A 10463-nucleotide genomic window follows, 5' to 3' on the forward strand; every position below is an offset into this window, starting at 1 on the left:
GCTCCTGCTCAGATGTCCATGGGCTCTTCAGGCAGAGAGGGGCTGGATGTGCCAGAGTCTGGAGGACATGAGGGACATGGGGACACATGTGGGACCCACCCTGACACCCGCGGAGCCAGGGAGGACCAGGCCCTGGCGGGAATGATGGATCCCAACAGGAGGCTTGAGGACACGCCGGACGGCAAGGCCAAGGCCGTGGCACCCATGGGACATGCCAGTGGCTGCTGTTGACCATGGGGTGTCCCCGGCCTGGCATGGGGCTGGTGCAGTGGGGCAGGGCAGGGCAGCTGGGCCCCCTCGGGGCCTCCTCAGGGCTGGGCCCCCCGGGGCAGCCGGGGCCCCCTGGGGCAACGCCGCAGCCGCTCCCTGCGCCCAGCAGCGTCGGCCGCAGCCCCGCCACCCTCGGCGCCGATAAGATAAGGCCAGGGCGGAGGTGCCGGCTGCTATAAGAGAGCGTCCCCGTGGGTGCTGCAGCCACCAAGACCTGCCTGCCCCTGTCACCAGCCGCCACCATGCTGACCGCCGATGACAAGAAGCTGATCCTGCAGATCTGGGAGAAGGTGCTCGGCCACCAGGAGGACTTCGGAGCCGAGGCCCTGGAGAGGTGCGGGCCGGGCCTGGGGACACCACAGGCGATGGGGGCAAGTGGGTGGGAGCCCCACGGGGGGTCTGGTGTGGGGGGTCCGGCTGGGGGTCGTCAGCACTGACACCCTCCCGCTCCGGCAGGATGTTCATCACATACCCCCAGACCAAGACCTACTTCCCCCACTTCGACCTGCAACACGGCTCTGACCAGGTCCGCGGCCATGGCAAGAAGGTGGTGACCGCCTTGGGCAACGCCGTCAAGAACCTGGACAACCTCAGCCAGGCCCTGTCTGAGCTCAGCAACCTGCACGCCTACAACCTGCGCGTCGACCCCGTCAACTTCAAGGCAGGCGGGGGACAGGGGACAGGGGACGGGGAGTGGGGCATGGGGACAGGGGGACAGGGGGATGGGGGACCGGGGGACCGGGGGCCGTAGCGATGGTGCTGAGCCCCATTTTGTCTTGCAGCTGCTGTCGCAGTGCTTGCAGGTGGTGCTGGCTGTGCACCTGGGCAAAGACTACACCCCCGAGGTGCACGCCGCCTTCGACAAGTTCCTGTCGGCCGTGGCCGCTGTGCTGGCCGAGAAGTACAGATGAGCTGCCGTCCGTGCCCGGGTGCCATCAATAAAGACACCTTTGCCACCGCACCGTGTCCGTCTGTGCTGGGGTTGGGGGCTGGAGTGGGCTGTGATGTTGCGGTGCTCCCATCGGAGTGAGGGAGGGAGCTGCCAGTAAGGCTGACTAGTGCAGGGAGGCAGCACTGGACACGGACTCCCTGGGTGCCACCCCGAGAGTCCTGCCTGCTTCCAACCTCCCCAGCTTGGGATGCCGACAATGCTGGTAGCAGGACCTGGAGAATGGAGCTCAGCCTGTCACCCTGCCCTGCCTGCATGCCTCGGGACGCAGGGGAAAGGATGTGCCAAGCCAAATGTGGTTCTTGCATCCCCTGGAAGGATTCTCCAGGTGGGGGTAGGATTAATCCTTCCTGGCTCCATCTACCACGGTGGTTGTTTAGGACTTTATTGGGGATGCTGTGGGAGCCAAGCGTCTGCATGAGCTCCAAAAGCAATCAGACAAGTTCATGGAGTGACAAAAATCCACTGCAGACCATGAAGCACAAACACTGTTCTTGGGCTCAAGCCCCTGAGCCACAAACCCCCACTGACTTCCAGGGAAGTGCCCCCACTCCTGCCCAGGGCGTCTGCGCTTCCGCTGGCACCGGGACAGGGTGGGAGCAGGGTGGGCCACCAGTTTCAGGGTCCTGGAGCCTGAATTAAGAAATAACACATTGTCTTCAGATCACAGGCGATGGATTATGAGATACTACGCTAGCCCTGGGTTTGCCCTGTGCTGTTACACCAGAGGGAGGAGGAGACGAGCGCTCCTGAGGGATGGGAAATGGTGCGTCAGGAGAGCTGTGCCTGCGGTGGCCGAGAGCCGGCAGCAGCCGGGCGCTGGGTGTGCGGGGACAGGGACCCTGCCTGCACAGAAACACGGGGCTGGGGGGTCCCTGCCTGCACAGAAACTTGGGGCTGGGGGAAATCCTGCCTGCGAGGAAACACAGGGCTGCAGGGGACTCTACCTGCGCAGAAACATGGGGCTGGGGGACCCCACCTGCACAAAAACACAGGGCTGGGAGCCCCTGGGCCACGCTGGCCCCTGCTCCTGCAAACCACTCATGATCCCACAGTGCTTTTCCTCCATCTTCAGACGCATCCCAGTCTACACCCCAGTGTCCTCATGTGCGTTTACACCCATTTATTCTTGTGCCACCACTTTGAAGGGCTCTTCTGCCCCCCCCCCCATGCAGGCACAGGCAGACACACCGCCTCGCTCCTGTTTCCCTGGGCTCCGCTTCCCAGAAGAGCAGCCCCCTCCCTTGTCCTCCCCTCCTCCCCCCTCTGACATGGTGCCAGCTCGAGCTAATCTCCCCCAAACACAAACGATAAGAACCATCGGCCATGGAGGAAACACGGGTGTGAACTGTCCCCTGCCTGCCAGCACCAGCCCTCGAACCTACTGGAAACAGCCCAATCCCCCTCACCCTTCTCGTCTTCCTCACCATCTTCATCTTCACCTTCTTGCCTTCCTCACCTTCATCATTTGGGGCACACGGGGCTCACCATGGGCCCTGCCTGCCTTCCTTCCCCGCCTGCGAGCTCCTGCTGCTGCGACCAGCTGCTTGTGTCAGTGCCCAGGGCTGATCCCCCTGGCTCTGCCGAGTGTCCCCCACTTCCCTGGGACCAGCGTCACCCCCGCAGCACTGGGGCCAGCACAGCACATGTGGGCCGGGGCAGCTCCGGGGTCTGTATGCAAAGGGTGATGTGATTGCAGTTCAGGGGTTGCGGGTGTGAAGAGGGCACACGCTTTAGAATGGTTTGGGTTGGAAGGGACCTTAAAGATCATGTTGTTCTTTGGGGTACACCGTTTTGGGGTGTTCTGAGGGAACCAGAGCAGCAGGTGCAGTGGGGCAGCGCAAATGCGCGGCTGTGTACAGGGTCTGCGTTGGATGGCAGGGTGTGCACAGGGACAGCGTGTGGGTGTGCAAGGATTGCCCAGAGAAGCTGTGGCTGCCCCATCCCTGGAGGTGTTCAAGGGCAGGTTGGACGGGGCTTGGAGCAACCTGGTGTGGTGGGAGGTGTCCCTGCCCAGGGCAGCGGGTGGCACTGGGTGGTCTTTAAGGTCCCTTCCAACCCAAACCATTCTGTGATGCTGTGATTCTATAAGGATGTGTATGTATAGGGGCTGTGGTAGATGGCAATGCGTGTACCGGGGCAGTTCAGGTGTGTGCGTGGATGGGTCGGTACAAGCAGGTGCCTGTGGTGCTGCGTGCGGGTGCCGGGAGCGCCGGACAGGCTCAGTCTGTGGACCACAGACTCCCACTACACTACTGAAGTCACAACCCCCACGCTGCTGTCCCCAACGTCCTGCCAGAACACATCCAGGCTGTGCCTGCACCGGGGAGGGGGACATCAGTCGGTGCCCCACAATGAGCCCTGAACCCAGCCTGTGCCGGGAGGGGGGACACACGGACTCCTCTGGTGCAGACCCCAACCTCAACCCAGGCCAGCGCAGACCCCAAACCTAAACCTAAACTTAAATCTAAGCCTAAACCTAAGCCTGACCCTGCAGCCAGCCCTCTCCAGAGGGGACAGACCACCCATCCCGCGCTGATGCCAGCCCTAACCCTAATCCCGACCCAGACCCCGGGCGGTGGCGGGGGGCAGCGACCCCCGGCCGGGGCGGTGCGGGGGCAGCGGTGCGGAGCGGGGCGCGGCGCTGGCCGGGCTCCAGCGGCGGCGGGGCCGGGGCGGGCGGCGGGGCGGGCTGGGGGCGGGCGGTGCTCCGGCACCGCATATAAGGGAGGCGGCCACCGGCGGGGGCACCCGTGCTGGGGGCTGCCAACGCGGAGGTGACACCATGGTGCTGTCCGGCAGTGACAAGACCAACGTCAAGGGCGTCTTCAGCAAAATCGGCGGCCATGCCGAGGAGTATGGCGCCGAGACCCTGGAGAGGTACGTGTCCATCCCTGCCTTCATCCCTTCCCCTCTCTGTCCCCAACTCCCACCTGCCCCCATCCTCTCCCCATCCGCAGCTGTCCTGTGTGACCCTGTCTCATCCATCCCTGACCCTCTCTGTCCCCCAGGATGTTCGCCACCTACCCCCAGACCAAGACCTACTTCCCCCACTTCGATCTGCAGCATGGCTCCGCTCAGGTGAAGGCGCACGGCAAGAAGGTGGCGGCTGCCCTGGTCGAGGCTGCCAACCACATTGATGACATCGCGGGCGCCCTCTCCAAGCTCAGTGACCTCCACGCCCAAAAGCTCCGCGTGGACCCCGTCAACTTCAAAGTGAGCACCTGGGAAGGGGTGACCAGCCCGGCTCCCCTCCTGCACCCGCCTTGGCCACCCTCTTGCCTCACCCCCTTGCTCACCGTCTCCTTTTGCCTTTCAGCTGCTGGGCCAATGCTTCCTGGTGGTGGTGGCCATCCACCACCCCTCTGTCCTGACCCCGGAGGTCCACGCTTCCCTGGACAAGTTCCTGTGCGCCGTGGGCAACGTGCTGACTGCCAAGTACCGTTAAGACGGCACCATGGCTGGAGCTGGACCCAACCCATTGCCAGCCCTCTGACAGCGAGCAGCCAAATGATCTGAAATAAAATCTGTTGCATTTGTGCTCCAGCCCTGGCGTCCCGCTCTGGTTGCTGCCCGTGGGGAGGGAGCGGGAGGGATCTGCTCCGGGGGTCTGTACCGGCGGTCACCCCTGCCAGGTGGGCACATGGGGGAAATGGGATCTGGTTTTGCTGTCTCAGAGAGGGGGTTTAGGGGGTGGTGGTGCCTGGCGGGCAGACACTGCTTTTCGGGAGCAAGCAGAGCATTTTCAGGCACCGATGGAGTGGAAAGGCGCACGGAGAGCAGCCAGAGTCCGGCCCTTGGGAGCTCCCTGCAGCCCCAGCCTGTCCTGGCCTTCCCACCAGAGCACTACAACGGGGTCGTCTCTTGCCCCACCAGCCCCGTGCACCCCTTGCCCTCGTTCAGGCCAAATCGTTGGAGATCATTGCCTCCTCGAAGTGCTTGCAGGAGACAGTGGGATACAGGGGCTCCCAGCGCCTGTCACCCTCTGCCTGGTGGCACAGGGAGGACACCCTGAAGACCTCTTGAGAGCAAGGACATCTTTTCTCTGCATCCCCAGCACACAGAGCTGCGCGGCAGCAGAGGAATTCTTCTGTTTTCACCTAACGCCGCGTTGCTGCGGTGTCGCTTTGGAGGGGTCCTGGAGGAGAGAGCAGGCACGGGGGACTGCAAGGGGAGCAGACGGGGTTGAGTCCTAGACCCTGCTCCTTGGGTTCAGAGCTGCAGCAGGGTAGGGGGTATCAGGGCAGGAAAACGAGCACAGGCAGCGAAGCGGCGCTGGGTGCCGCAGGGCTGGCGTCTGCGCAGCCCGCAGCCCTTATCACAGCCAGCAGTGGGGTGGCCGTGGTGGGTGGCTGATAAAGGCGAGCGTGGGCTCCTCTCCAGCTGTGGGTGTGGTGGGAGACGGGGCAGAAGATAGTCCCAGGGGGCTATGACCTGCCAGGTGCTGAGTAAGGCTGCCCGGTCCCTGCCAGGGCTGGGAGGTGCTCGGTGCCGGGGGGAAGGTTCAAGAAAGCCCTGGGGTGGCTGGTGCAGCCACAGCAGGGACCCAAGCCGACATTGCCATGGGGCCCTTTGCTCCCTGGCACTTGCAAGGATGGATGGTTTCCCCAGCCCTGTGGCCTCCAGTCACCATCAGTGAATGCACCAGGGACAGGAAAGACCCCAAATGACTCTGGAGAGAGCGGGAGGCCCTCCAGCCCCCAGGGTTTCTCCTGCAAAGCACCACAGGCACTGTGGCCCCCCTATGCCCACCACACCTGGGCACGGCGAGGAGGGGAAGACAAAGCTGGTCAGGGCATCACTGACCAACCTGATCCACCTTTGCGTGGAGCAGGGTGTTGGAGCAGGTCTCACCTTTCCAGCCGACGTCACCCAGATGTACCTGGGGGCACAACTCTGCTCCGCGGAGAGGTCCTGCTTCCTGGGGAGCTCGGGGGGAGCAGGGACATGGTGGGGGGGTCAGGGCATGCAGGTGTGTAAAGTACTGGGAAGAGCCAGCACCAAATCTAGCAAAGAGTTGGGATGTTCCAAACTTGGCCACAGGGGACCCTGGTGGGGTCCTTATGCACATGGGGTGTGCATGAGAGGCAAGGTGTAGTAAGAGCAATGCAGGGGACGGTGGAGGGGCAGGGGCAGTGGCAGTTGTCCCCACTGCCTCTGCCAGGCTTTCATGGCGTGCTGTGTCCTCAGGCAGGATGCTTTGTGTGGCCGTGGGCAGTGTCTTGGCTCTGCAGCGCTTCCCCAGGGCTCTGCCTGGCCAAAGAACCGCTGAGCTCCAAGGAGCCAGAGTGAGTTTTGTCCCAGCCATTTGTCCCTTCTGCCACAAGATGGGGACCTCAAGCCGTGGTGCTTTATCGGGGTCGGGCAGAGGGTGCAGAGGGCCAAGTGTTAGTCCTGTCTGCGGGGCTGAGCTGGAGCCTCCAGGCAGGCTGCCAGGACGGGCTTCCAGCCAGTCCCAGGTCCTGAGCACGCTGGGAACACTCGTGCCAGCATGGAGGGGTGCAGGAGCCCTCCCCAGCAGCCCATTTCCAGCACTGGGTGCCCCGGCAGCTGGGTACCCCATGCCTCCCTTCACCGGGCATCCCTTGGTGGCCACGGCTTCACGTGCCCCAGGACACAGCCTGCCTGAGGGGTCAGCCACGCTGGCAGCAGCTTTCCGCAACTTGGCCCTCCCTCAGCTGGTGTTCCTGCCCTCGGGACCCGCAGGCAGCGCAGCACCTGGAGCAGAGTAGGTCCAATATTTACCACATTGCTGGCCCGGGTTGGTTTGGCAGCTGGCGTTGCTGCAGCCCTGATGCTGATGAGAGAGGTGGAGGCAACCTCTGTGTTGCCACAGCAGCAGCAGTCTGAAATGGTACCAGGTGACATGGAGGAGGTGGACTCTGGGGGCAAAACCCCCTGATCTAGGCCATGGCAGCGCTCAGAAGGCAAAGTCACAGTGGGCAGCTTCAGGGGAAGAAGGAAGATGAACATCTTCAGGTGAGACATAAGCCTGGTCTGATGTCTCTGCTATCTGGAGGCCTTTCTCGCCACTCATCAATATTTATTCTTGATGGACAAAGCATCTATGGTTCAACGATACCTACAGAACAACACAGTATTTTGTTCTATGGCAGTCACCACAGCAAGTGGTGTCTCAGAGCTCGTTTTTAGTGAAATAGGAACTAAAATGACATCAGGAAAACAAGCTTGGTGGTCATGACTTACCTGATGACAACACTTTTACTGGTCTCTCGAGGGGTTGCAAACAGCGTTGTCCAGGTTGATCGGGTACTACTCTTATTAGTGCCTGATAAATAGTCATGGCCCTAGAGAGTGCGCCCTGGAAAGGGGCACAGAAGTACCTACTCCTGGGCTCCTGGAGGAAGTCAAGCATCCACAGGGAGTTTACCAGGAATTTCCCACTCAAAGTTCAGCAGAGAAGCAGTTGGAAGAAACAGAATTGAGTTCTTACTGGAAGCTGATCTTAGGACACTGGCTGAGAGATCCTCTTGCTGGAGAGAGGAAGGAAAATGTCGTGTGTGTTTTACAAACTCTTCTTCTGTTTATACATCCCATATGCCAATAGCATAACTCTTGATTGGTGCAACCTATAGGTCTTTTGTTGAAAAGCTCCTGCATAAGCAGTTTGTTCGCCATCTATTCGGACAGTTACTTCTTCCTAAATGTTTGTTTAGGTAATTTTGAATTTTAACCCTGTGCTTTGGGGTGCCCACAGCCCCTCCAGCTCAGGAACATCTGAGAATTTAATCAGCGCATTCTCCTTTACAACACATAAGTTATTGATGAAAGAACAGTGAATAATGATGTTGAACCAAGGACTGGAATCTGTCACAGAAGGAAAACAGACTCATCTGAAATGATTCATTCTTGGCAATGGCTGTGGTTGTTACTCATCTCTTTCTTCGATTAAATGTCCCACTGTTTTTTTGTGATTTGAAGTTGACTGGTTTATAGTTTCCTCCTTTTACCCTGCTAATGGTAAGAGACCCTCTTGTCTAGTTTCTGTCACCCCATCATCCTCCACCTCTTCCCAAAGATACTGGCTCTTTGGAGATGCCTTCAATCAGTTGCTGAGCTAAAGGGGATTTTTTTTTCCAGGCAAGCAGTCTGAAAATACTGGAATGATTTAATCCACACTTTTTAGGATCTGTCCCCCCCCACCCGCCCACCTTCTCCACTGGCTGTTTTGCCAGTGGGAAAAGGAAAAGTGGTCATAGAAGACAGGAAATAGATTCAGCCTTCACTAAAATGCCAATTTTGATGAAGGACTTCCAATATTTTCTCTCCTTCCTTTCCTAAAAGCAGAGACTGCTCCCAGTGGAGCAGCGATATCAAGCACAGCTGTACAAGCCCCTCCAGACAGGACGGGGTTGATAAAAACAAGTATTCGCAGAACTTTAAACATTGTCTGCTCTCCTTTGCCATCACAAGAAGTTCAACACCGCGAGTGATATCTTAGAAAACCTTTTTGCTGATCCCCCTCAGAGCTGGGTTCTCCTCCTGTGAGCTCCCGGGACCCAAAAGGCATTAAGCATCACGCATGCCCCATCCCTGGAGATGTTCACAACAGAATCCAGGTCTTGGATTTTATATCTGGGAGGAGAAGGAGCAGATCTGCGGTAACACAACGTTGGCCACTGATGCCTTCCCAGTGCCGTCACTGCTGTTTTGGAGCCATTCATCAACTAAATGGCAGAAATTCTCCACACCTACTTCACATTGGGTTTCCTCCTACTTTTTGTGGCCTGATGAGGCTCTGAGCAACCTGATCTAGTTGAAGATGTCCCTGCTTACTGCAGGGTTGGACTACATGGCCTTTAGAGGTCCCTTCCAACCCAACACATTCTATGATTCTATGATTCTTCTTTCCCAGTGCTGTTTTTGGAACAGGAGATGCCACCTGGGGAGAGCACGTGAGCCCAGCCACTTGTGACAGTGCTCCTCCAGCACCCACAGCAGCAGTAATCGCCCTTTCAGAGGGTACATTCCTGCCTGTTGCCTGCAGCGTCTGTCTGTTGACCTGCTGCTCACGAATTTGCTATACCTTTTATAAACCTGCTGATCCTGTTTGTTTCCACAGCCTCCTGTGGCAGCAAGTTCCAGAAGTTCATTCTCCCCCCCGCACCGTAAAAAGTCCCTTTTATCCATTTTAAACCGATCTACTAGACTCATCAGTGGCCTCTTAGTGCAGAATCTGATGAGCACCAGATCCACATTCACTTTATGATTTTGTAAAGGTGGTCCTTTCTGCTCCCCCCTTTCCAGGGAAAAATCCCAGCCCACCCAGGACCTCCTGGTACCGCAGCTGCCCCATCCCCTTGATCATCTCAGTTGCTCTGCTCAGGGATCTAAGGCCACTCTGTCCTTAGATCCAGAGGCCAGAACCGCACCAAGCTGTTACACAGCAGGCAAAAGATGTCCTCTCCCCCTTTTTTGAGAACCATTCCTGATGATATCACCACAATTTGCTGGCTTCTCGGCCCGCTTCTACACAGCAAGGCTACAATTTTGGTGAACTGGAATGAGGACTCCGGTGTCTTTTTCCTGAGCTGTAACAGCCAGTTCGAGTTCAGCCTCCTCTGTTTTAGATCCTGTTTCCCTGTCTGTGTCACCTTGCCTTCATCTACGCTGAAAAGATCGACCTCCTGTTTTTCTATTTATGACTCACACTGGAAGCTGCACATAGCGCAGCTCCATGGACCACATCAAATAGCCTTTCACCCGCCTCTTGCAGTGATGGAGCATCATCTGATGTTTCTATCCGAACCTAAAGCGTGCAACTTTAAGTGCAGATTTTCCAGGGACACAGTTCTTCATTATACCCTTCCTTTCCAGATCCCCTGTCACAGTGACTTCAATTGGCAACGAGCTGCTGGGGAGACACAACTCAACCAGGATCTACCTGGGGATGGTTAAAATATAGATTTTTTTACTCCTTGTACCAGAACCAGACAAACAGAGGGGATCAGGCTGTGCCAGCTCTGCGCTCTCCGGAGACCTTTGCACGTGGCCAAGAGGATCCCAGCTATGGATTTATGGAAAGCAATACAGCAAAATGTGCATTGCAGCTGCTCGGCCAGAAAGCTTTTATACCTCCTTCAGTGGTTGAGCAGCTGAGTGCCATTATTAATAGTAGAAGTATATTTATCAAAATTCATGGGTCAGCATTGTTAAAGCTCCACAGATTCGATTTGGACAGGTCATCGTTATTTATTTTTCCAGATTGTAGCTTCAAACAGGG

At 58.0% G+C, this 10463-nt stretch overlaps 2 protein-coding genes across 2 annotated transcripts; both read left to right on the forward strand.

The window, feature by feature from the left end:
- The first annotated feature begins 446 nt into the window (after window positions 1–446).
- Window positions 447–1231, forward strand: LOC128913391 (hemoglobin subunit alpha-2). The gene is made up of 3 exons (XM_054210853.1): window positions 447–604; window positions 727–931; window positions 1053–1231. Exons 1-3 carry the CDS (start codon window positions 513–515, stop codon window positions 1179–1181), a joined length of 426 nt encoding a protein of 141 aa, XP_054066828.1. The 5' UTR covers window positions 447–512; the 3' UTR covers window positions 1182–1231.
- A 2708-nt stretch (window positions 1232–3939) lies between these two features.
- On the forward strand, window positions 3940–4765 carry LOC128913394 (hemoglobin subunit alpha-A). Its single transcript, XM_054210857.1, has 3 exons — window positions 3940–4099; window positions 4231–4435; window positions 4539–4765. The coding sequence occupies exons 1-3, from the start codon at window positions 4005–4007 to the stop codon at window positions 4665–4667; spliced, it is 429 nt and encodes a 142-aa protein (XP_054066832.1). The 5' UTR covers window positions 3940–4004; the 3' UTR covers window positions 4668–4765.
- Window positions 4766–10463: the final 5698 nt, after the last annotated feature.

The sequence above is a fragment of the Rissa tridactyla genome, chromosome 8, assembly GCF_028500815.1.
Source record: "Rissa tridactyla isolate bRisTri1 chromosome 8, bRisTri1.patW.cur.20221130, whole genome shotgun sequence".
NCBI lineage: Eukaryota > Metazoa > Chordata > Aves > Charadriiformes > Laridae > Rissa > Rissa tridactyla.

Bases quoted from the DNA above. Each gene is read 5' to 3' on its own strand.
- LOC128913391 (XM_054210853.1), top strand. From the start codon at position 513: ATGCTGACCGCCGATGACAAGAAGCTGATCCTGCAGATCTGGGAGAAG. The intron at 605-726 runs GTGCGGGCCGGG...CCGCTCCGGCAG, and splicing joins GGAGCCGAGGCCCTGGAGAG to GATGTTCATCACATACCCCC. The intron at 932-1,052 runs GCAGGCGGGGGA...TTTGTCTTGCAG, and splicing joins TCGACCCCGTCAACTTCAAG to CTGCTGTCGCAGTGCTTGCA.
- LOC128913394 (XM_054210857.1), top strand. From the start codon at position 4,005: ATGGTGCTGTCCGGCAGTGACAAGACCAACGTCAAGGGCGTCTTCAGC. The intron at 4,100-4,230 runs GTACGTGTCCAT...TCTGTCCCCCAG, and splicing joins GGCGCCGAGACCCTGGAGAG to GATGTTCGCCACCTACCCCC. The intron at 4,436-4,538 runs GTGAGCACCTGG...TTTGCCTTTCAG, and splicing joins TGGACCCCGTCAACTTCAAA to CTGCTGGGCCAATGCTTCCT.